The sequence below is a fragment of the Prenolepis imparis genome, unplaced genomic scaffold (genome assembly GCF_030444845.1).
Source record: "Prenolepis imparis isolate NDT839.2.m4 unplaced genomic scaffold, iyPreImpa1.0 SCAF_4, whole genome shotgun sequence".
Lineage (NCBI taxonomy): Eukaryota > Metazoa > Arthropoda > Insecta > Hymenoptera > Formicidae > Prenolepis > Prenolepis imparis.
In genome coordinates, this window is record NW_028141162.1 from 606,343 (window position 1) to 633,569 (window position 27,227).

Genomic DNA, 27,227 nt, shown 5'->3' on the forward strand with positions numbered 1-27,227 from the left:
AAGCTGTCTTTGCAAAATACAACGACTGCCATTAGCAACGACATTATTATTAATAATTTCAGAAATTTATTTAATTAACGGGATTTGATCGTACTGTATTAAGCATTTATTACAATATGTACATATATTACTCGTGTTATACATATAAATTGTACAAAAAGATATCCGACTGAAAATAAATGATACTAAAAGCGGATAGAAATATACCCAAGTTACACCATCTTTAGTAATCCTAAAAACTTAAATTCATTTCTGATAAGTGGATATTACTGAACGAGATGGTACAGTGAGGATCAAATTGACGACGATAAAAATATATCCGACAAGTAGATAGAATTAGTGTCGTTTAAATAGCTACGAACACTAAAAGAGAATAACGAATACACAATTTTGTTCATCTCGATTAAAAAATTTCTCTCAGGGAGAAAGAGCAAGAAGTGTAATTTCAATTTTTTTTTGTTATTCAAGTAATCTTTCATAAAAAAAGAAAAATATATGTAAAACTTGCGTGATTATAGTAAAATTCATTATCCGTTATTATTATCCCCGGTGGAAAAATTCGAGCGTAAAAAAGTCACGATCTCGTTACTTTCGCGATTAAACGTTTGTTCATCGACGTAGATTTAACGCTTAACACTCTAATCGCCTAATTAATTTTCTTCGGAGAACTTTGTTCTGCTAATTAGTTTTTCCTTCGATGAGACGATGTTATCCTTACGAGAAGCGCGACTAAGGCCGTTTGAATGACGGCTGAGATCTGCCGGTCTCGAGATGATCCTTATGTTTTCCAACCATCATACTATTCGCGCGTCACTCGCCTTAATAGCGGAGCAGTGCTTGTAGCCGACTGAGAAACAGCTTCCTCGACAATGGAACGACTTTGCACAGTCTATTGGCAGGTGGAAAGTCGTTGCATTGTCGCTAACGTTGTTTGACGCAGCGAACGCATTATCGTAACTACGTCCGTGCAACGGACTGAGAGGCGAATGGCGCTATAAGTGCACATCGTCGACATCGTCGTCGCGTCGTCGTCGTCGGCGGCGGCGGCGACTTGTTCGTTGCACTTTATGTCGAGTTCAATAACATACGCGAATGACGTAGAAGACTCTTGAAGTAGATAGATTCTATACTGCCGCGAGCGATATCTACGGCGCGTCTGCTATTCGTTGCTATAATTCCTCGCGGGATCGTTAAATATCGACGAGGGAGAAGGCGCGCGCTCGCGAACGGAACTTTTATCCCCTCGACTGTGCCGATCGATTATGTGCCTGCCCCATCGCGTGAGAAATTTTTTAGTCTTTCTTCCCCGATACATTTCCCCGTTGTGTTTGCCGGACGCGAGGGATACCCGCGCGATACTCCATTATTAAAGTCACCGGATCACAGATTTCGTGGAGTTAATAAGAACCCAGAGAGAGAAAGAGAGAAAAGGATTTTCGGTCGAAACTGGAAAAGAATTGATTCTTGACGGGATAATATCGGGTCGATATCGAACAACTTATTGCAGATAGATTACTACACATTTGACGTTCGTTCGATCGAGGAAGACAAGAGAAATTTCTTCTCGAGATATTATTACAACCTGCATTTTTAGCCTTAGATTATCTGACATTTTCCAATCACGGTGTTGCGATAATAGCGATAGTTTAATTTAAACGCACGCCAATATATCTTTCGATCGAGCATTGAAATCACCGATATAATTTCATTAAAATTTCAATTTTCGACGTTACATAATAGATCTATAAAGAAGTTTAATATTTTATAGATGGAAAGCATTTTTTTACGCGTCATAGAGTATCGAAATTTTTATTAAAATATCACCGATTTTATTTTCTACTCTTATCTCGTAAAATATACTGGAGTATATCACATTTAATTTAATTTAATTTAACTTAGCTTATTTTAATTTGATAGTATAAAACTAGATATACCTCGATATATAATAACACGGGGCATCGCGAAAGGTCAGAGACACGCTAAAATGGGATATTTTTACAATTGGAGTACCAAAGCCTCTCTTGTCGGCGCAACGCGTCTGTGATTGGCACTTCGGTAATGCGGTTCACCACATCGATTGGCTGCCATTGACCCCGGTGAAAAATCAAACTTTCATTGTCCGCGTAAGCCGCAACGTATTCAAGCATGAGGGCTCATTTATCACATTTCAAGCTGGAAAAATGAACCATCTCGCGAAATGGTGATCGATCTATGTGAAAACACAATTATAAAAAGAACATAATACTTCTTACATAATATTCGAAGAAGTAAAGAAGAAATAATTGCAAATTAATCATAAATCATTTTTTATCAGAGAATTTTACACGAAGAAGTGTGTATTTAAATAGAGTTTAATTGATCGTTGATACATAAAATGACCGAAGGCGAAAGTCACAAACATCGTTATTTTAATATGGAATAAGGAGATTAAAAATGAAGTAATGTATATTAATAGATATAGGAGAGGGAAATGCTAATAATTCCGTATTTAATTGCTCGTTACAAGGATCATCAAATACGAAAGGGAGAATAATGATCTTGATTAAGTAATCGCGCATCCAGCCTCGTGAAATAAAGCAGTTCTATATCAAGTTTCAACAGAGTGTGCTACACATCGCGTTTGAAACATTTTATTTTTGACAGACGATATGTCATACAAAGAGAGAGAGAGAGAGAGAGAGAGAGAGAGAGAGAGAGAGAGAGAGAGAGAGAGAGAGAGAGAGAGAGAGAAAGACGCAAAATAATGTCGCGATAATCTAGAACGTTATCGGAAACATTTAATTGAAGGCATCGAGCTGGCGAAGTATGAAATCGAAATTGCGAGATTTCATTAACGAAGCGTAACTGGTGAATGCACAACTACACAGTGCTAAGATATCGAGATACTTTAGTTTATTCAATATCAATGTTTTTTTCAAGAGTTTCATGGAATATATTATATTTCGTATCACTTCTACGTGTGCTAATTAAGGAACAAAGTTTCTAAAATTAGCGAACATGATTATTGCATTATATATACAGTATTGTCGCGAACAATTCTCGACGACTTTATTCAACGTTTCGACGTCAATGCTTAATTTCCAATACATTAATATCATTCCAGCTATCGATATTTAATTATATTATTAAAAATAAAATAATACACAATAGCAGAGAAGCGCACATTCAGAAAATCGTTGCTTTATTTGCAGAGAGAATATGCAATTCTCTTTACTGGCTTACATATTCTCTACATATAGTCAATCACAAATAATTATGCATTCTTCTCTCTATAACATGAATAAAATCTTTTAAAAAGAAAAAACAAAAATAAAGTTATATATAATTTATAATGAAATGAAATGCAAGATTGCTAATCGGAAAACTATACGCATGCTTTTGCTCGGAATATTGCCGTCTCCATCATTCGATCGTCGGATCGCAATGACAGTTCCCGGTTGCGGGGACCTTTTAATCGGATGGAGTCGCAGAGGGAGATGAGGTCAGACAGACAGCCTCGGTAGCCTCGGTTGCCCGGTTGGATGATAGTGGCAACGAGAGTCAGTCAGTCAGTCAGTCAGTCGGTGGCGCTCCGCGCGGTTCCACGCGTTCTCTCGCGTGCGGCTGCGGCGTGAACGCGTGTCAGTCCGCATCGATCGGCGCGCGGATCATGATCGTACGCTCGTGTGTCGCGTGGATCATCAGCAGTTTAAAGAGACAGTGACAGTACATACATTCGCGTAATCGTTCGACCGATTAATCGAGATCATCGTTCGTTTTTCATCGTGTATTTTTGACATTTTTGCGCAAGGTAGAGACAGGTGCGAGTGTGACATACATACGTATTTGCGTCGCATCAGGTGAAATTCAAAACCGCGTTGCGACGAACGAATTCGTCGTGTTTGGGTCACGATCGCGACTTGACGAAAATTCTCGCCGAGAGATGAGCCTCGCGAAATTTCGCGGATAGAAAATCGACGAGCTGTTGCGGAGTTGTTTGATACACACGCGAGCTGTGGAGATTGTCTTAAAAGTTCACTCGAGGTCGTGACATTTCGAAGAAGATGCTCGGTTAAGGATGACGGTGCACGCGACGTGATGTAAGAAGCGTTGGGATAATTTTTACGCGTCCTCGAAGTAAAATAAAGATCACGTAATACCTAAGGCGCGAAATAGTTTTCGCGCTGTGTCTTAAAATACATAGAGTAATGCCGCGAACGTATAGTTTTTAGGTATACAAACGTCGCGCGGTGTTAAATTGCTGAAATCTGACACTAGACGAGAAAATTTTCGCGTATAATTGAAATAGAGAAGCATTGCGATAATATTAATATGAAAACAAAATTTAAAAAAAGATACACAATTTAATTGATTTTATGGCTTAAATTCGATGTTGTTTTTTTAGTTTTGTAAATAAATTGTATATATTACTGTATATGTTTTTTCATCAGGATTTTTTATTAATAAATAACGTTATATATGTATTTTTTGTTTGATTAAAACAATATGTTATTATGCCATAAATTTTATTGCCATAACTTTGATTCGGAGTAAAATCAAGTTTATATGAAAACAGACTGATATATTTGGAGCGTATTTAATTTATAGCAATAAACGAAACGGCGCATATAAAAATTTGAAACAAAAAATCCGAACTGTAGATCGACATGCTATACCATTTCTGGCGAATGGTATCCGTTGCTAATTCAATAAACCGATAAACTCGTGACAGCTCGTATTGACCGATACATCAACGATACTTCATCGTTCGTACTGACAGAATGATTGTACCAAACCCGTCAATTTTATTGTATCGGCTTTCGAAATAATTGACGCGCAATCTTTATCCTGAAATCTTTTCTCGCGATCGTTCGCGGTTAAATTATAAAATTATATCTAAGAGAAACGCGTACATCTTAAAGTGTTTTTCAATCTTTTCGAATATATATACTTTCGAGAATATTAAATATTGAATGAATATACAGAAAAAAAGTTATTTAACTGATAAAATATATTTAAAATGTTTAAGAAATTATATATTTAGTATCCGAGGTTTTTATTTACTTCGAAGAGACATCTCTTATTACGTGCATACGCGGAATATTTAAAAATATTGTGATTTTCACTGAATCAGTTCAGCAACTTGTCTCGTCGATTGAACGAGTCGCGCGAACGATTGCGAGGAAGAAAGATTGTTGATTTAGACTTGCGTCGACGCATTTGAACGGTTGACCCTTACGATCGCCGATATTTACTCTCGATTTACTCTCGAGATACGAAACACGACATTGTAGACGGACGGTGTCCATGACAGGCACATGTACGTCGATCGTGCCGCTATTAAGATTCACGGCAGAGAGCGAGGTCCTTTCGATAGCTGCGCATCGAGTTATCGCGAGGAAGATGGGTGGGAAAGTCGGTCTGATTTGCGGCAGCTGCTGGTCCGGCAAATACAGTACGTATAATATATTATATGCAATTTGCATCTCATTCTAATCATTCTCTAGACGATTTTAACATGAGATCATCGTGTAAAGGCTACCGATCGGAAATATGTGACCTCTCTCTGCATATATGTATGAGTCTACATTAATGACAGTCTCAGTATCGTATACCATACATGCATTATGTATGTCGCACCTTTCCTTCACTGTCGGGAATATTATATCGAGAATGAAATATCGACACGGGAAAGCTAATGCGGTTGCAACGTATGTTGCGCGTTATTGCTCGACGACGAGAAACTCCACAAGCCTCGACAGCGTACGAGTATATTTGAAACAAGATAATTGAATTGGAATTACGTTATTAGTTACAATCGTGATACTCTGACACGTAATTTAATACATTTAATTTGATACGTTTAATTTGATACGTTTAATTTAATTCAGGTTAGCGCGATTTTCATCGAGCTCACAGTCTCTTTCTCTCTCAATTCTACTCTATAATAGGCAGACTATTACTTTACAATATACCAAAGTACGAGAGAGAGAGAGAGAGAGAGAGAGAGAGAGAGAGAGAGAGAGAGAGAGAGAGAGAGAGAGAGAGAGAGAGAGAGAGAGAGAGAGAGAGAGAGTATACTTGGAATGTAATTTAATGTGTCGCAAAAAAGGCATCGTTAGAGAAAACCACACTAGTTTTCCACGGTTCTTTTTAATTCCAATCGTTTCGAGTCTTTGCCGGTTCGCTTGCGAGATCTCGTTAACGCTAGACATTCTTCGAATTCCACGCGAAGACAGGCAATGTTCAGTACTAAAACGTTCATCGTGGTCGGCGAGATAATTTGCGAACTTCGATTAAATCACCGGACGGGGGGCGGCAAAGTCGGCGTTAGTCCGCCAAGAGTTAAAGGTGCGGGAGTCTAAGAATAATTTACGAGGCGACGCGAATCTCAGGGTCGCGAACGCGCGCGCAATCATTTCTTTTCACAGATGAGAACTCGAGAAAAGACGTTAAAAGACTAAATGTTAATCACGTTTCAATGTCATGAACATCGACACATTTTCCAGTTTCCTTCGCGAAAGTTTGTAATTTCTGGCGTCACTCGGACCTTCATCTAAAATAATTAATACATAAATTCGATATAACTCGGAGCAGGATTTTCCTCCGATTTTATTGAAAAATGTCGCGGTACAAAATGTTTTTGCAGCTGAAACACCGGCGGAATTACCGTTGCGCTCGAGAAGACCAGTGGCATCGATCGGTTGCCGGAGGACCGTACGAAAGACCTTGCCGAGAGAGATCGGACGAGTATACATTTCGGAACCCGAGCTCGTTCGCGGGCCCCGGTTGTTTATCCGGCTACGCGCGCTGATCCTTCCCGATACGCAGGGAGCATTCCTCTCTCGCCGAGTACCGTTACTTACCGAGTACCGGCACTTTCGATGATCATTGAATCTCTCGTCGTACGCGGGGATCGCAGATGTCAAGATACCGCGTTAATCTCTTTGGTATCGCATCCAGTTGTTTGTTAATTCAGTTGTTGACTATTTATAGATACAGGCTGAAGACAGAAACAGGCAAATACTCGGTTTAACGAGCCGCGGTATCTACTTGTATCTGGGAACTTAACAGGATACTTTTTCACGTCTCGTTGATTTCTGCGTATCTTTTCGCATATCTAAATAATATGGACATCTTTAGGCGAAAATCATTACTGGAAATTTTTCTTTGTCAGTTATTCGTTAAAAAATATTTAATTAAATCTGTATCGCAAATTTATATAATTTTATGTTAAAAATTTTATTGTAAACCAAGTTTTGATATTATTTCCGGTTGAAGTAGCAAACATTCTTTTTCAATTGGATCTCTTTCTGAGAACGAAAGTAACGGCAGCTATTTTCGTTCGATTAATGACTTTGATCGCAACCAATTTGGTAACTTACATCAGTGACTTTTAATAACGGCACTCAGCCAATCTGATTAACCGTAATGAATTATTTTTGAAACCATTTTTAAGTCATCTTTAATTTAAAAACCAAAGAGATATGGCCATTAGATTATTTATTTTGGTGCAATTAAATTCGACAAAGCTATATTTGCAATATTTTTCATCCCTCGAATTATTTTCTCAAAGAGAGAGAAATATTTTGACGTATCCACTTTAAAGCAACATAGTATTTATCGCGTCCCGCTTCCAGTTTTTACCTCGGACGATTGTTTGCAACATCTGAAGGTATGTCATTGATGAATAGATGCGGTTACGCGACGGAATCTTTTTGTCGGGCACGTCAACTGGACTGTGAACACGTGAACCATTAAGTGCAGTTTAACGTAGAATTTAAAGTGCGATGCAGAACGCACACGATTTTACTTGGTGTAGATACCGTTACCTTGGTTGCTCACGTCCGATCCTTGCGTAATGTCAAGATGTCGACATCAATTATCGCGGAAACTTTCCAGAGTATAAACCTCAAGTATCTAAATTTTCTATTGCTTTTTGTGTAAAATGTACGAGTATATAAAAAAAATAGAGAATAGCATCCTCTTTTCCTTGCGTCTATTTTCGTTGGAAGAGATAGTTGGAAATAAAAAACTGTTGACACAATTCCACAGACGTAGCAAGTAGGCGACAGGAAGACGTATTTGCACCTGCCATCGTCCGATCGACGGAGAGACCGGGAAATTGAGAATCGATAAGAACTCCACCGCAACACAACGTCGAAACGGGAGGAAAAAGCGAACGGCCCAGTTTGTTGGATCACTCGTAGATTTCACGTTTGTCGACTTGTTGGTCCCTTTTTCCACGCGCGATCGTTAACTGGATCGCTAACGGATATATCGACGCGTTCACCGCGCTATGCTAAATTACATTTCCGCCTCGACGATTAACCTTCGCGTGGCAAAAATATCTCATGTCCTCGATAAGAGATGGAGATATAATTGGTCTTCTGCAGAATTAGCGGAGCGTAACACTCTCCGTTTATTCCGCATTATTTCTTGCGTCGCCGATTATTATTATACCTTCCGCTTTGGCTAGTCCTTAGATTTACCGTCGAGAAAAACTCGAGTCCGACTCGAGAAAGAAAGTTACGACTGAACTGTTTATCGATCGGCAACTATGACGCGCGTCACCTTCCGATCGTCTGTCACGCGTTAACGACCTTTCCCGACCCGTTCATAAAATTGTAAAGGGCCACCCCGAGAATGCGTCGGCCACTCGCGCGACAATTTTTACGCTTCGAGTTTACGCTGCCGGCAAAAAGCGTCATTAGACGCTCTGCAACTTTGAGTATTTGCCATACTTTGAAGTGCTTTCTTACGACAATTTCCTATCGCGATCCCAATTTCTATTCGCCTTAACTCGCAACCATGTTTGCGCAAGCCGAGGAAAAACCGATAGCTCGCTGTTGCAAAACTTATGGTGCAGCGAGCTACAATAGGTACTAATTTCATCGTTGCGTGACCCTTAACGCGGAATTCCGACCGTGATAGAGATTTGATACCGGTTTACACGAATACATGTAATCGACACTTAATAACATTAACTTTTGACTTTATTAAAGCGATATAATGTCGGTTTTACGACGATCGCGACGAGTTCTTTTTCTTAATTTTTAATTCAGAACACTCGCGCTTTATTCCGCTATTACATCTCGTATTCACGTTCTCGTCTCTTCGTCGACATGTAAAAAACATGGGTCGTCGTTCGTATTACATGCCTGTTAATAAAGTAAATTCCTAGTTGGCTCACGTACACGTGCCTTGTTTAAAGTTCACGATGTACCTACCTCGAACCTTGGAGGTACTCGGTCGAGGAGACAAAGCGACGATACCGAGTCGTTTGACCTACTTGATCACTACAGATCCCGTTATTTAGCGTCGAGTCGACACTCGTGCCGGTCCCGTAGTGTGGCCACTTGCTACCATAATCATAGTGACGAGATTGCGGCGGACCGTTGCGCGCGAGCTCCTCGTTGAAGAGAGACGTTCGAGGAGAGAGAGGTTCGAACGCGGGAGATCAATCCGCGTTGCGGCAAACCCAAGTTTGCAGTAGTCACGATGCTCGGCAACGCGTGATTAATCCGCGAATTTTACCAAATTATTGCTCCAGTATCAAAAATAGCGCACGATTTCATCAACAACAAACAACATTTATTATCGGCTTACGTGTACCTCTTCTTTTCGTCTTATCGCTTGCTGAGATAAATGCATTGGCGCGCTAAGAGTTATTGTTGATGAAACCACTAATGGATAACGTTAATGGATATTGTAAAGTAACAAGTTGACCAAATTTCACGATTAAATGATATTACGAAGTCAATCTATTCTGGAGAAACTAAGATAATTATGAAAATTATAGTCATCGAAGGTTCTCTTTACTTTCAAATCATAAAATGATGGCTGTTCCACTTCCTAGGTATATATTTGACAAGATGAAAACGAGCCTAGCCTAGTAAGGAATAGAATGTGAATAACGGGAAAGATACGATATAGCATTATCAAAGATATTTAATATTCTCTCTTGTACAATTTATTTCTAATATAGTAATTTATTTCTAATATAGTAGCAGTTTATTTCTAATATAGTAGATTTCTTAAATTTAATTAAAATCGAACCTGAATAAATAAATATATTATTGTCGCAAGTTTTTTTTTCAAGTGAATTTTCGTCTCATAGACGAAGCTCGATGTTTCTTTTCCTTTTAGTCGTCGTCGCCACTTTTTTTCACGGTAATACTCTAAGCGAGACGTATGTATGATGGTACGATCCTATTTTATGTTGCGGCAAAGATATCGCGCGGGGATATGGATAAAGTATCCGCGAGAAAACAAGCGCGCGCTCGAGAAATTCCGCGAGGGTGTAAAATATTTATTACGCCCGGGTACAAACACACACACACACACACACACACATAACGGCCTTGCCGTCGTTTCTTCGTCCCTACTTTTTCCATTCCGTCGTAATAATGGCGGGAAAGCGAGAGAAGAACGGCCGCGTGCTCGCAAAGGTGACGGGTCCAGCGTATACACATCGGGGAGGAAAAAGAAAAATCAACCCTTGTCCGACCGTAACAGCAACAGGTCGAGGACGATACAAATGACCGTGGGAGTACGTTCCTGCCGTTGTGCCACGATCTATTTCTGTTTGCCTATCCAGCATCCTTCTCGATGCGTGATAAGAGACGATCGACTCCCATGACAATGTGTTGTTTCGCGCAAAGTCATCTTTTTTTAAGCTGTTTTATCTAAATCTATATAATTTGGGACAGAAAATTCCTTTTCTAATTTTATGTATTATATGTAATGTATTATAATTAAATACAGTACCAATAATGATTATTTGCCAAATTATATTTGGTGTATTAAAATAATAAAAAGTCAAACATGGCTTCATCAAATAAATGAGTGTCGACTTGTCATTGTGTTCTTTTTTTTTGTCCAATTGTCGGGATTTCGCGAATTTCATTAACCGCTCTCGAACGAAGGAACCACCCTTTTTCCATAATCCCCGGAGCGATTCAATGCCAGATTCGATCCGAGAAAGACGATATCCGCGGTCTTCCGGATTCGACGCTCATCGTCGTTTCAGCGACGCGACGAGACCCTTTGACGCCTCTTCCGGCGTCGCGACGCCAGCCATTAAATCCCCATAGAAAGCACCCCGATTCCCGTCCTTCCCCTTGTCGGCTTTTGGGATATTCGGGGTGAACAACCTCCGCTTTAATCCCCGTGCATTTCGCACAGCCGGAGATTCCATGGACCGCCCTTATCCTCCTCTCCAGCTTTTCCCTTTCTACAGCGCGAAAGCGTAATTTCGCAGCTTAGACCTCCTCTCAATTCGTAAGCGCTTCGCGAAATTGTCTCTCGTCTCATAATATCTACAATTCGTATAATTTATAAAATCGTATATATTACGGAAATATCCTAATTTTAACGCGACCAAGATTATTATGGAAAGAGGAGAGATTCGCCGATTTCGAAGCGCGCCAGAAAATTCGCGGACACCCCGTATGCGTGGCGAATAACGGCTCTCGTTTGCGCACCTTGATCTCTTCTGCGCTCTTCTGTGCCAAGTGGCACACCTATATTTACGCGCGCACGTGCAAAACGAACGAGAGACGAAATCGATGCTTTGAAATTTTTCGACTCCGGTTCTTTTTCAAAAAACTTTGGATAACTCTTTCACAAAACTTGATGGCATATTTCGATGAAATTTTGCGTTATACAGGTAATTGTAATTTATACAAATTCCATCTGATTTAATTAAATCGGCGCGAAATTTGCACAATTTTCTCGTATTACAAATCGTACTGTAATGTCGCGAAACGCGAGATCCGCTAAAACAGTGAAATTAAGTAATCCAATCCGTTATACGGTCTAACATTTCCCGTGCGATTTTAGCCGACACACGCATTTAAGTTTTATCACCATTGATTATGCATGTTCCACGGAAACTTGAACTATGTTCGCGAGAAACGTGGAGTGTTAGTGCAAATATTATCAGCGGATCGATGACATTATTATCTATTATTTCTCTCGTTTTTCCAATTATCTAAATATTTTCGCGCACAAAGTTGAATGGCTATATAACTCGCATTGCGCGAGAAAATGCAAGCTATTTGAGCTCGAAATTTAGTTCAAATATATTTAGCTTCGGGTTAAAACGTATCGCAATTAAGTTATATGTATATAGGATAAATTATAGGAAGAGAAAGATGAATGTGACTTATTATACGTATATTACTAGAAAAATTTTCTCAAGGATGCTTGGAATATAAGAATATAAGATTAGAACGATCGCGTATTAACGATATTTAGCTTGTCAAGACACAATTTATAAAAAAGTTGCTTTCACGTTTCTATCACCAACTCTGATCGGAAAAGGTTCTTGAATTTTTACATTAAAATAGCGCAAAGTTGAGAGAAATTGATTGGCTGCAAACAGTTGGAAATATTACATTCGAGAAATATATATAATAAAATTATTTTCATCATATTTATCGGCGTGTATAAATAATATTTAATAATAAAAGTCTGGAGAGAGAAGAAAAATCGGTTAAAGCCAATAAATTGACGCTGCAACGTCTCTTTGACAGTATGTGCAGGACTCGTTCAAAATTGCTGACGATGAATTCGATCGATCGTTCATCCGCATTCCGATCGCGAAGGCCAACAAAACTCGAAGCCACGATTGCGCAAAATAAGGATGAGTTTGCTCGGAGAGGAAGTCGATCTCGATTCAATCGCGCGACACACGTCGCGGCTGGTTATCGATACGTTATTATGCCAAGCCATCCTGTTCGCGTGCGCGAATCCTCGGTACGATGAATTCGCGCAAATCGCCGTCATCCCGGATGCGTTGTCACGCATTCCACCGCAGTCACATACCAATCCGATTGTCCATGGTCAGTCAATATAACACAATATAATCGCGCGTGTCCCCCGGAGAACGTTTCACGAGTTTGTTTCACGGACCGAGTCGAAAAGTTACGCGAACAAACTTTGCGCACCTGATCGTGCGTCCATAAAGATGAAAAATATTATACGGTACATGGATGTTGTCGAATAAAAATAAAAATGGTAACTTGTATCGCGAGGAGAAATAAATTTGCGGACAAAATTATGAAACAAAATTAAAAGGAATAATCAATTCTAATTTCTTCAAAGTTCATCCGGATTTTCGTTTACTAACTGCTAAATTTTCACAGACACTCTCCTCTAATATCGCTCTAGCGTTCAGAAACACGACGGTATTCCCGCTAATAAAGTTACTACATTACGTAATATTTTATGCATAATAAGAACCTCATTTCAGCTTTATCGCTCATGAATTTCTCAATTGCATAGTCGAGATCGTAATGACAGACTAAGATGGAAAACTCTATAAAATATCGCGCCGATATTTATTTATGAGAAACTCATGAATGTGAAAGAAATTATGTTTGACTTTACGCGAGAACTGTATGCACAACACATAAGGATATGCGATATATATTCGAAAACTTTGATAGATTGCTGCTTCTGTACGTAAACTAGTTTTACAAGTTGTGCTCTCCTACATCAGATATAAAAAGATTCTGTATTAATTAAAGTGTGATGATTCGATCGGGAGAATGGAATTTCAATGAGCCTGCGACGTCTTTATCACACAAACGGAGGGTGAGGGAGAGAAAGGAGGGGCAGGGGGTGAGAGACTGCGCGCTATCGCGCGGTCCATACATTCTGCAGATTGAATACCGCCTATTATGCGTAAAGTGCGAGAGAGGAGTTTCCTGCTGCGCCCATATGGCATCGCGCCGAGTCGTTTGCATTCCCAACGTCAGTTTGAGCGTGAACGCTAGTTTAAGCGTGAACAATCGTGCGAAGCCGCACGACGGATATTCCCGCCGCGCCGATTTCGATCGTCGGACCCAAACGCGGATGTTGGCGGCCGGCGCCGATTCTCGCGCGTCGCGAATCTCGATGATCGTCCGCGGCCGAGAGATGATTCGCCGCGGTAGATTCCATTCCCGATGCCATTCCGCATCGATCGAATTCCGGGCGATTGCCAGCCGATTTCCAGCAACGAGCAACAACAACAATCATTTGATTTCCATCTATTTCGGGAAACCCGTTCGCGCAACTCCCGTTAGACATCCGTTTGTTATCGAGGCAACGAGGCGAGATAGTTTTAGAGAAAATCTCTAAAAAGGGAATCGCAATTGGCTCGATGCGTATGTAACGTTGTGGAGCCCGTCCCTGAGTCTTGCGTAATCGCGCTGGTCTGCTTTCGGACGTTGACTTAATTGCGGACGATAAATTGTCCTTTCCTTCTCTCCCTCTCGCTCCGTCTCGTCGGCCTGTTTTGAAACGGCGGTCCACCATCGTTCCCAAAGCATTGCGCGTTTCCGTTCCATCTCCCGTTCCGTCTATTCTACCCCATACAATTCCCATAATGCATCCGGCAATTGATCCGGAGGAATTTGCTTGGCGTGAGACTCGATTGAAATTGAGAGCCTATATTAGATACTGGATTTCATACACCTAATTTTACTTTGTTTTCGAATGAAAAAATGAAAAATGTAAAGTTGAGACTGTGAAACTTCCAGAATAATATATTGCAAAGAAGCAAATATCGAAATTGAAATTTTCTAAATTATTTTCTTGGATATCGATTAATTTTTAAAATTTCTTTACCGCGAATTTAACCGCAAAATTATTATTGCAGGGGAGAAATAGTCCCATGTGAATTCAATTTCGTACTAACTATGCCACTCTACTCTATGCGGATCTCCAAGTGGTTGCATTCGGTTCGATTCGAGCTTAAATAATGGATCGTAAAATCTTAACGAAGCGTACACATCGTTAACTCGTAACGACAGGCTCACCGAGAACAAACTACGATCTACGAAAGATTACTTACTCAATCCAATCTCCATTCTGGTCTCCCATATATTTTTCCCATCATTCCCGTTCAAGCGAGACAAACGGAATTTCCTGAACAGACGCGATTACCGATTCGTCGCGATCCAGAGACCGCTTATGCGATCTCACCGCATCATACGCAAGGTTCAATCATCATGGGTATATCTCGTATGAAAGTTTGCAATCATGGAAATCGAGACTCGTGTAGAGTAACAAACATCGCATTAAATATATATACTTAAGCTTAGTCGAAAAATATAGAATTTTATATTAATTTTTGAAATTTAAGACGAAATTATACACACACATGATGATCATAAATTTCGACACCTCTGTGGTCTTTGAAACGAAGATGCACAGAATTCGAAATACAATTTTCACGAGCGTGAACGTTACTTTTTTTCTCGCAGCGTCCGGCTCGGGGTCTGTGATAGGAAGAGATCCGCTTCCGCCTAGGGCCGTCAGCACGTCTCATCTGCCTCAAAGAACGCTGACTCAACCGCCGACGGCGGTGTCTACTCTTCCGTTACCGAGAAACAGCACTGGCCATCGGCAGCCGCTTCCGCTCCATCGCTCGACTCCGCAGCAGCAAGCATCTATGAGGCAGATGGATGGCGAAACCACCGCCCAGATGCTGAGGGCCGTAAGCAACGGCGACATCGTCAAGGGCCCCGGCATGTAAGTAGACACGATCCTCTCTCTCTCTCTCTCTCGGTATTTCTACAAAGTTTCGCGCCATAATTAAACCGCTACTGCTATCACGCTTCGAAATGGGGAAACTTATTAGCGAAACTAGATTGTCTGTCTAGTTATGGTTCGCAAGTTGCTCGGCTGTTCAGCTACTTTGAGATGGTCGCTAAATATAGGAATATTATATCACAAGCAGTTAAATATCGATGCTTTGTAGATGTTGGATTTGAAAAGATTTGGCAAAAAATAATTCTAGTGCCAAAGAGCTGTGCATATTCATCACGTCGAAAATATTTCAGCCTTTCATTTATCCATTCTTGTAGCACAAACCGCGATAAAATTGTTCGGCTAGTATGTCAAAATGCAGAATGAGGGAATGAGTTTTAATCGCCATAAAAGTCCATAGCGCCTGCTTCTATCCAAACGTAGAACAATTAGTTCTTTCTCTCTCTCTCTCTTTCTCTATCGCCTTATTTAGCCATAACTCGTTACCTTGCGTTTGGGTTCATTCATTTGGTCGCTGCTTAATTACTCGCCGTTGCACAAGCAACAATGCATCGTTAGTTTGGTACGAAGTGCACAACCGATCAAATTTCCTGTGCGTTCTTGACAACTGATAGAACCGAATAACCGAGATTATGTAATGTCGCAATTGCACCAATTAAACCGAACTCGCGCGAAGGACATTGCGATGTAATAATCGTGCGAAAACCGTTCTCAAGGTCGATTAAATTGTCAAATTAACGTCTTGGTAATATAATTTTACCCTCACAATTATCGTAATTTTTCTATAATTAGTTTGCGAGTATTTTAAACGAGGATCGCAAAATATGAATTCTTGAAAAACTTGCCAATATCGACTATTATTCGATAGTTCCAAGTTAGCGGCGGTTCACGGAAAAAGTTTACGCTTCGCAGGACACATGATTTAGGAGCCAGTGTTTCTTCTCAACTTGAAGAACTTAATCCTCATATTTTTTCCGCGCTAAAACGTTTTACGGCGTCATTTAAAACGCGGCCTTCCACGAATCGATCCACATTGACCTCTGCTCGTCAAATTTCAGGGTTACCGGGAACGAGATGAGAGACCTGAGGTTAGCGTCACCGAGCGGTCATTCCACTCAGCGATTGATCAGCCCGGTCGGACACTTGCGGGTCGCTTCGTTAAACGATCATCGTGTTTCCAGTCCGAGCGACAGCGAGATACACGTACACAGTCCAAGTAAGTTCTCCTCTTCGCTTTTGTGAATCCGTAATTTACCGCTGTACTCTGTGTCCCCGATACTTTCTCGGTTTTCATAGAGAATTTCTCATGAACCGACCAGCGAAGCGATTAATCGCCCATGGCAAGTTACCTGATGCAAGAAAAAAAGAATCCGACTTTATCCGAAAGAAAACTCCAACTTTTATCGCGGACTCGAAGATGGTTATGGCGTAATTAATATATTGTTGGTCGTAATACGAGTTGAGATAACTTTTGCGAAGGCAAGTTTGTTGACGGAAAATGGTTATGACTTTTTACGTTCATATCCTGAGTTGTCTTTTCATATGAAGTGCATAAAAATGTATCGTTGATAAACATTAATTAATAAATGTCGGTGAAGAACAGTGCCTATATTGTTTATAAAATGATTACTTGACGTTCAAGATACATCATGCTATGTGGTATTAATAGCTTTTCAGGCGCGCTAATTAATCAAATTTTTTTCAAGGTATTCGCGATAATTTTTTCTCCAAACATATAGCTCTTCTCAAATAATAATTCTTTTAATTTCACAGTAAACTTATGACATATAAAGTGTTACAATAATCGCGATAGCCTTCTTATAAATTTTCAAAAATAGAGAGATTTCTGTTCAATATGATTCATAAATTAAATTTTAAAAAAACTTAATATATAAATCGACAAAATTAATTTTACTTTCCTATATTTCTTTTTAGTTTCAATGGCAAATACTCGTCTCTAAATATTCAAAGTGAAACTAATTTGACTTGTGTAGAACATTCAGTTCATGCGAACTTAAGCGTAATGAAGAGAATCTCTCTTCCGAATATAAACGATTAATATTCACGAAATTAAATGACGATTTAGCATCTGCTCCGAATCGCGAAATTGCCGAACAGCCTGGAAAAGCATATAAATTTAGGTCGGAAATTTTAGCGAGCGGTCGGATTAATTATCCGAAGATCCCTTGTGCAGCATTGTTTCAATAAAGCATACATGCCGCCGCCCCCTTCCTCCCTTCATCTAATAACGCGGAATAATGGAAATTCCGTGTACTTTTGATGTCCCACCTAAGTACACAAAGGTTCGCATAATCGATATTAGGCTTCGTGAAATTCATCTCAAAAAACATATGGATTATATAATATTATTACGTGATGTATTATTACGTGAATTTCACGTGGCAGTTTCCCGATGAAAGGAAACAAATCATTTATATAACTCTCTCTCTACAAAATCTCTTTTTTTGCATAAATTTTTCCGCGCTATAAATATTTTAAATAAATTTTATTTATGATTTTAATAAAATCGTTTTTCGTCTTTCAATTTTTGGGAAAATCAGATCACGAGCAGTCGTGATATTTTGGCACCGGTGGTACGACGTGATATTAAGAAAATTGTAAGAATAGCTTTATCGTGTGCGAGCACAGATGTGTTGAATGAGGATAGCTCTTGGCAAATGCTAAAGAAGAATGCAAGAAATGTCTCTCGCTTGCAACCCAAATGCCACGGTTCACCAAGAATTTTCTTGGTATGCCGTGCAATTCGATTGTATCTGTACAAGTACAATGGTTGCGCAATATTCTGCGTATTAGACGAAACTCTGTGCTTTTACGATATGCGCCAATTTAACGGTCGCAATTGCGGAATATTTTTGCAGCACGTGATTTAGAGCATTTTAAATGCATCACTGTTTAGTCCAACCATGAATAGCAGAGTTTGAAAAAAAATGTATAACAATTGTTTCGAAGCTCAATAATGCTTTGAAATTGTGAGAATCAAAAAGTGTTGGCTAGTTAATTTTAATGATTCTTGACTTACAAACTCTTGTTTTTCAAGTATAATTTTCAGCAAAAATTAATCTACAATTTTTAATGGCCAAAAATTTTTAATGTCAATTCAAAAAGAAACAAATTTTTCATTTTCGAGACTAAAAACGCGCGATAATGTCTGCACGATATTCCGAAAGTATAACGAATATAATGAAAGAAAATTGTTCTAACAATTCTGACGCTTTGAAGCGCAAGTACAAAGACTATGATCAACGTGATTAAAGAGAAAGTCAATCTACTCGCTCGTTATTATTTAATTTTTTTCCCTCCCGAGTCTAAGCGAGCGGAGAAGGAAAGAAATCTTTAGGAATATCAACGAATCCGATAGTTCCGGCCTCGTATATATCCTTTCGCTCGTTACGACATTCCCTCAGAAATACGCGACTTCCTTTCGAGCGTTTCCTGCGCGCGGCTTTCTCTGACGCAAGAAACGTCGTATCTCGGGCAGGAAACCGTAAACTTTTATCTCTATTTCTGCTCGCAGGCGAGAGAAAAATGATGAGCTCGATCGGCAGGGAGGTGGACCGAGGAGGTACAACGACGACGACGACGACGACGGGTCAGAGACAAAACCAGCAGCAGCGGATGCGTGCGGATTGCAGCGAACTGCTGCATAAAAGGGTGAGCGACAACGAGTTGCCTTTATTTATTAACGCCTTGGCCAACGTGTTATGGCCCGTTTGCGATTTCGATTGGCATGGCAGAAAGCATGATGGATGGAGAGAGGAGATTCGCGCATCCCACATTCGCGGCATCGATCGTGCGACTGTCGCGCGGGAAAATTGACAGCGCAGTCATCGCGTCACCGCAAACGCCAAATTTATAATAGCTAACGCGTTTCGTTAAAAAATCTATTATTCGCGATTTCGGCAATTCCGCAAGAAAATCCACCTAAAGTGTCCGTCGCAAATTTCGCGAACCTAGCGTTCTCGCGCGAGATCTCTCCTTCCGACTCTCGTTTTTCAAAAATACGTTACGTATATATATATATATTATATGTATACGTGAGCCTATTAGTTTTTGCCACGAAAAATTTATTGCATATTTGCGCAAAGGTACAAAGATACAAAGGGCTCGCGAATCTTCCTGATTTATATAATACAGTGTCAAAGTGTTGTCGCGTCCCGAGGTCGAATTACCCGGGATCGAATGGTGAATTCTCCCGCGGATTGTTGCACGATCGACCGTCTGTCGTTTTGCTGTTTTATCTATATAATTGTCTCTTTTGTTCCTGTCACGCAAACATATACGCTGTCTGTTATTTTATTGACGCGGCGTAGCCTGCATATCATCATCGCAGCATGTAAATTCCATTCGCTCAATTAATTAAAATGTTACCTCGACAGAGAGAGAAAGAGAGAGAGAGAGAGAGAGACTGGTAACACTTTCGCACACACGAGCCGTACATACGAGTTGATATGAATGATATTGATAACACTATATCGCACGCAATAAATGCGAAACGAATTTCCATCCAAATGCTTTGATTTTCCAAAGCGAAAAATATTTCTGTCAAATTATGGCCGATGAGTATCTCATTTTATGAATAAAATCATATTAATCTATACCGTATATTCGAGCGTAAATATGTATGGATTGTGATTATTATTTCATTATTATACGGAATAGATCATGATTGCGTGATAAATAAAACGTAAATATGGTTCGGAAGCCAAGTAAAACTCTGATGCGAGGACTTTCATTTATTCTCGCAATCGCATCTAAATAGCGGTGAATCTAATCGAGCTATACGATGAAGGCTCTACACATGTATCTTTGATGCCTTACAGTCGCTTCTTCAGTATGCAACAAGTATAGCGGCGGACGATCGTAAAATTCTAAGCGCGGGTTGAGGACTTTGCGTTACAAATAATCCTGTTAGACAGCATTCTTTGGAGACGATTTCATCGCGAATATATTCATCAAAAGTCCGACCGCGATCGAAAAGTCGGATTTTTCACCTCGTGAACGCAAATTTGGCCGAAAACTCGTCGTTTTCTTGACGCGAGTTGAGAAGAGTTTATCTCGAATGCGCGATACAAGAGGAGGCAAGAAAGTAGCGACCAAGTGTCGTCGTCCTGGCGCCATTACATACAATGGACAGCGGTAAAGGGAGGCAAGAGGACCAGGACGAAGGGGGAGTGGACTACGAGAAAGAGAGAAAGAGAGATGAGAGAGGGAGAGAGAGAGAGAGAGAGAAAGAGAGAGAAAGAAAGAAGAAGGGAAAAGAGCGATGGAGAGACGGTGGAGAAAAAGAGAACCGAGAAACACACAGGGTCCAGGGTCGATCCTGCATACGGTCAGCACCGGTCAGCAAGGGCACCGTGCCAAGAAACTGCAAACGGACCTTAAGCTTCATGCACAATGGATTTCTCTATTTGCGCTAGACGGTATAGCATTCATCCTTTCACATATCTCTTGAGCTTCTTATTTACAGTTTTTCTTATCGTAAAAAGATTGCTCCGAAATACGTGTTACAACCAAGAATGCGGTATTTCTGAAACGTAGTTCGCCGTCTGTAAGGGTAAAAGTATCAAGTTTAATGTGAATCGAAAAGTTACCGAAATAGGACACCATTGTATCTATCTGAAAATTCCTCGAAAATATCTCGATATTCAATTTTGAACGACAACAAGAAATAAATAGAACACGTTTGAAAATTCCATCCATTTGCGTCTCGAGTTTTAAATTTTAATCTTCATCGATCACTATATATTCCGACGATCGTATTACTCCTAAAAATACGACTTGTCGCGAAAACATCGTTTCTTGTCATCCACTATCCATCTTGGGCCGCGCGAGCCCATCTTCCCGCGTAAACCGACACCCACCCCGGTGTCTTGCGAACCGCGTAATATTCCCGCAGGAATGTACAAGTGATATCCATTGCTTCGCGAATGTCATATGGATTCCTGGATTCGTCGTCCTGTCATGCATCGTAGCACGTCGATAGAGAAGGACAGAACAAAAGCGTCAGAACGGAGCTGGAATGAAGCGGAAGAGGGAAGAAGAAGAAGAAGAAGAGGAGACGAGGCCAGCAGCCACGGCAGCTCGGAACTTTTGTCGGCGAGCATACCCGCGTGTGGTCGAGGGTCGGTCGGGGCCCCTCGGGGGGGCAAAAGGTACAAAACGTCAAGCACCGGACGAACCCAAGCAAGGCGGCGATGCTGCACACACTATGCTGCCGGCCGGTCGGTCGGTCGAAGCCGATCGGACCCGGGCAGGACGACAGTCTGTCCGAGTCCTCCTCCGCGACGCTCAACCCGCGCCATCGTCCCGACGTGAGACTTCAAGCGCGAGCTTGCGGTGGAAATTTCTTCATTTTCTACACAAACTGGAGCATCCCCTCCTTCGCCCTCTCGCTCTCCTGGCTGTGAGATAGACTGACTGCCGAGGCTTCCACTGGTTCAGGTAAAACGTTAGGTGGAATGGAGTGGAAGACTCGAGAGACGCGACAGACGCTCGCTTGCGTGGGAGAGATGCGACTAAGTAGCCTGTTTGATATATTTACTTGAAAGAATTTCAGATTAGAAAGGATAAATTTACGAGAATTTTTTCCTCAAACTTTCGTGGATATCGAATTTTCTGAAATTGTATAAGAATACTTTCAAGGTGGAATTCTTTTGCGTCGATGTCATAAAGAGGGAGAGATATTTTTCACTTCGCAAGTTACATTTTTTATTAAAAAGTATGAAAAATAAAAAATCTATTATTGGCATCAGTATAAAATATAAGTGTATGCGCGCGCGTGAGTCGAATATATTAAAAATTCTCGTCGACTAATTGCAAGATTTTGCAAACCTACATCTCCTATCGAACGGAAGATTATTCTTCTAAGCAAGTGCGAGGGGCGCCTTTTCTTCTCGGGAACGCGATTTTGCGGACATGTTGACGTATTTTAACGCGAGGTGAAGAGAGATTCCGGATTCGCTGAACGATCGTTCCTCGCGAGGGAATGCTCTCCCAATCTCGCAGGAATCCTGCGAATACAGATCAAGATTATACGACCTCGAAGGTAGCAAAGATTGACGGAGAAATTCCAGGAGGAATGCGAGTTACCGGGGGGGTGAAATCTGTCCGTGTTAAAGTAAGAAGGGCGTATTTTCGTTTTCGTGCGAAGAAAACTATCGATCGAGATGCTTCGATTGCTTCGAATTTCATTCGCGTTCACCGTTCACCGAATAAAATCTGCCGTTTCCTTCGCCGCAACGCTACGTGCACCGAGCTCTCGGCGTGACCTGTATCTGTTCGCGCTTCTCGTCTGGTATTGGTATGTCGATGAGAATTTTTACGTCGTCTCCGGCTCGTCCTTCGGACGAAGAGAGTCTCTTGTATTATTAGAAAATTGGAAAGTAATAGAAAACTACGGACACGTAGTCCCGTTTCTTCGATTTTCCATGACCTTTAAAAATCGTTGCGACGTAAGAAGAACTGCAGCGAACGGGAGAAATATAAATCAATTTGCTCAATTTGGCTGCAAGCTTCGAAATAACTTCCAAATGAATGAAATGTAAATACAGTCTGAATCATATTTTTGAACTGTTATTTTTGAAAATCTAAAAATTTAAGAGAAGAAGAATAATCGTAAGAATAGCGTTTAATTTAGATTCTTACATTTCCTCATTGCTAAGTGATGTAATTTTAAATTAAAAAAAAAAAAGAAATATTTTTGTTGCATGATATTCTCTCTCACTGATCTGAAATAAATCTTCGAATTTTACAAATGACTGGCGAGAAATAACATCGGGATATAAATAACATTGTTTAACGTAAATGCTGGTGAATATTCGATCGAATGAGCAGCTCAGTTATTCGTAAATAGCGCGTATATCATTTATTATTATTATTATTTACTCATCACCCTACCTCGTATAAATAGTCGAATGATAAACACAAATTACTTCGACAATTGTTATTATTTCGACAGTGTTTACGTATACACACAGCATATAGCGTTCCACTTTACGTCCCATTATGGCTTTTAGCCGTACTACAGAAGATCGGGGGGATATAAACCCCTTTGCTTCGCCTCTCAAGCTACCACAAATCCAACCGTAAGAGCCATTAAAACGTAGCGGTTTTGGAACACGCGGGGCAATAAATGCAAAATTCAGACGGACGAATAGATCGGCTGGACCATAATCTTCATCCTGCGCTGTCACCGAGAAATTCTGCGCAGTTAAAAACTTTGTTTTGCCTCTCGGATAGGCTCTGACTGATAAAATCACCGGCAGAAATTTCAATACAGACCACCTAATTCGAGCCGATGCGGCTCACCACGGATCCTCTATTTTCCGCATTTATGTGGAAATTTGTTCCACGCAAAAGCTAGTTTCCATGGTTTTATCAGTTTCGGCTCGCGAAACCGGACGGCCGGAATATCTGTATATCTCGTGTACGCTCGTAATTTAATTCCTCTCTTTCTCTCTGTACTCTCCATTCTCGGGTAATAGTAGATTTAGTAGACATTGTATCATAAATTGCCATAATAACAATTGGTTTTAGGCAATTATAAAAAAAAAGATATATCAAACGAATGGTATTGTGCATATTCTGAAAGATCTCACTGAATCGAATGATCCAGAATACCAGTTACATATATATGATATCTTATTGCTGTGAGTTTTTGTGTTGATGCAGCTGTGTTTTGTGGCGTTAATATTAACTTGTTTCGATAATAACATTTTTTCTCCTCTCCCATGCCAATCAAATCCGCATACTCGAAAATATTCCGCGAACAATAATCGCGCGATCAGAGTAATCTCTCAATTCGTCTCTCGTTGGAGCTTTTTTTTCTTTCTGCAATTAATTAACGCGTATAATATTTTCGCGTCGGGCGAAAATTCCTCGAGAAATGTTGAGTCGCGTAACGCAATTCCGTATGTGACAGCTCGATTACTTGCGCGATTGTTTGCGCGTGTGGCTAACAGACAATTGCATGCCTCGACAGAGTAACGTCAACAGTTCCCTGAGAGCGGACGGCAGGCAGGTGACGCAGACAGGTGGTGCGTCCGGGTTGGTGCGGGTCTCCGCCGGCGAGCTTCTCGGCAGGACTCACGAGGAACTGGTGCTACTGCTGATCCAGTTGCGACGTCAGAACGCGACGGTCCTCAAGGCGATGGAGACGTGTCACATGGAGATCGAGGCCCAGGTCCGAAGAGAGCTTTATCGCGCTTATTACGTGCAAATCTCGCACTCGAAATTTTCACAGTAGTTAGATGATGATCCATCCGATGACGATGACGATGAGGACGATGAGGATACGTCGGTTCCTCGAGCTCGAGGAACGTAGCCACTTAAATGCTTTAACCGTTAGAGAGAAAGTGACGATTCGCTTTGTGATGGACGACCGTGCAGTTTGACGAGATCTTTCAGGATGTGTTTGAATTAGATCGATTGCAGATTGCGAATCCACGTGACGATGATACAGTATGAGCGATCGACGTAACGCGATGTAATCTTCGCGCGTGCGCGAATAACGGGATTTAAACTTAAGGGATTAAACGTGTTCGATTATACTTTACGGATCTTGCGATCCGTAAAGTTCGATTGATTGAGAAAAAAAGCGCGATACCCTTGTTCCTATATTTAAATTGAAAAGTTACAAGTTTTTATTTCGATAACTTGAAGAATACAAATTGCAATATTAGACGGCTATATTTAATACGAGATATAGAACGTAAATAAATACACGCTGTAATCCTGTAACGTGCGAGATTCGAGGAGAAAGTCGAGTCGAACTTAGGGTCGCCTTTCTACGCAACTATGTGTCCGTTGCATTATTATTTGGCTTGCAATGAATATCACGGAGCGACGAGTCGCTTAGCGAAAACATATGCGTTAATTGGCACGCGAGGAACGAAGAAGCGTTTAATGTAGTGAGATAAACGTTTCGTATATTTTTGTTTGCATCCGCAGGCTAGACTGGCGGAACTCGACACACCGAGACGACTAGAGAATCTTCAAAAACTCGAGGAACTCAAGAGACACCTGATGGATCTCGAGAAGCAGGTGAGACATGTTTATCGCGTATAATACGTATTTTGTATTTCTGCAGAAAAATCTGCCTAGAATTATTTAGGATATATAAATAAAGGGCTCAGTAATCAGTAGTTTAAAGAGAAGATGCGATAATCTAACTCGTTTTTCGCAAATTTGAAAAAATTAATATTAATTGTTAAAGAGTCAAGTTTTTTTAAAAATAATTTAAACCATGTCGAACCTAATCCTTTGGATTGGACTTTTCTTAAATTCTTAAATTTGCTTAATATTATTTATCTATAAGCGTTAATACATGTATAAAAAATGCGTTAACCATGTTTGGCTTTTTTTAATTAGTATGAAAAGAGCAAGCCTCTCGTGAACCTCGTGGATAATATGGTGAAATTGGGCTCCCTGTATAATCGTAACACTGCCAACGGGACCAGCAATGTTTCCGGTTCTCGCCACGATCTCATGCACGAAAATACAAGGGATCATCGCGACCGTCTGGAATTTAATCAGAGGGTGCAAGAGCAACGATTGCTGGCCGAGGAGCGCAGAGATTGGGATAGATTGAGTCCCGATCATGGACAATTACAGGTGATTCAATTAATTTTAATTAACATGAAAATGCCCTGCGAATTTAATTTATGCATGTCTATGCTGATGAAAGAAAAGTTGTTTATTTGGAGTCAAATAATTTTTTTTTTACAGCATTAGTAATATTTTCTTTAAACTTGTTGTAGTAATTGAAAATATTTCTATAATCAAAGTGTAAATAATTTCAATTAACATTCCCTATTTTTTAAACTCTACGTCAGATATTATTTACGAAATATGTTTGACATCTAGAACAAAAGCCATCCAATATTTCGTTCGTTCTATTTTCTATTTCCTATTGTTGTATTCTTGCCGCTAAGTGATCCTCTGTGCTAAAAAGCGCACTTAGCGTAATGCGCTAGATGTCTTCTTGACCAATGAAAGCAATTCCTGATCTCTCGCGTGCTATAAACACTAAGCGCATCCGTGATGGACAGATTGTAAAAAGCCGATTGGAAGGAAAGCGTACGTGCAAAAATTAAGAAACGATCCTTATAGACCACATGAGAGACAGAATTGGGACGACACTTACAACTTCTCGTAAATTCTCACGAAGAGCTCACTTTACCGTGGGATATTCTCTCTAGACATTTCGAGTCTCTACGGACAGTGTCCACTTAGTATCTTACGTCTTGTTTCCTTCTTATTACTGGTCTGAGCCCTCGAGAATTTTCGACATGTGCGCGTGACGCACTAAACTTGAACGAATAATAAGATTTTTGATAATTTACGTTTTTCAAATATTTTAATCTATATTTTTCTACAATCAAATATTCAATTACTGTTTAATTTTAATATATTATGATTGCACATTTTTCTGCATTTTCTTTCTAGCGCTTATTTTACGTCTCTTCTCAAAGATAAGTTAACTAATTATATTAAAGATTGTCAAAAAATAAAATACTTTTAAATATATTTGTTCAAGGAAACAATGTTTAAAAAATTTTCGACGGTCATTTATATAACTAACTAGTTTCGAAGAGATATAAAATACTCGCTGAGAAAAAATGCAGGAAAATGTGTTATTTTAATAAATTAAAATTATTGTACTGAAGCTATTGCTGCTAAATACA

The 27,227-nt window shown here is 40.2% G+C and overlaps 1 protein-coding gene and 1 long non-coding RNA gene across 16 annotated transcripts in view; one reads left to right on the top strand and one right to left on the bottom strand.

The window, feature by feature from the left end:
- The window catches only part of LOC145934731 (uncharacterized), a 127,235-nt gene that overhangs the window by 89,467 nt on the left and 10,541 nt on the right, over positions 1-27,227 (top strand). For 13 of the 14 annotated variants that reach the window (XR_014425096.1, XM_083035444.1, XM_083035445.1 and 10 more), the window contains 6 exons: positions 15,237-15,504; positions 16,581-16,738; positions 19,058-19,194; positions 24,524-24,724; positions 25,492-25,584; positions 25,912-26,154. Coding sequence is in view for 13 of the 14 variants with exons in the window: in XM_083035444.1 (XP_082891570.1) it covers positions 15,237-15,504; positions 16,581-16,738; positions 19,058-19,194; positions 24,524-24,724; positions 25,492-25,584; positions 25,912-26,154 (1,100 nt within the window). In the remaining variant the exon portion in view is untranslated. The remainder of the gene's footprint in view (positions 1-15,236; positions 15,505-16,580; positions 16,739-19,057; positions 19,195-24,523; positions 24,725-25,491; positions 25,585-25,911; positions 26,155-27,227) is intronic. The other variant, XM_083035438.1, reaches the window with a different exon arrangement.
- The window catches only part of LOC145934734 (uncharacterized), a 120,059-nt gene that overhangs the window by 86,794 nt on the left and 6,038 nt on the right, over positions 1-27,227 (bottom strand). The window lies entirely within an intron of this gene.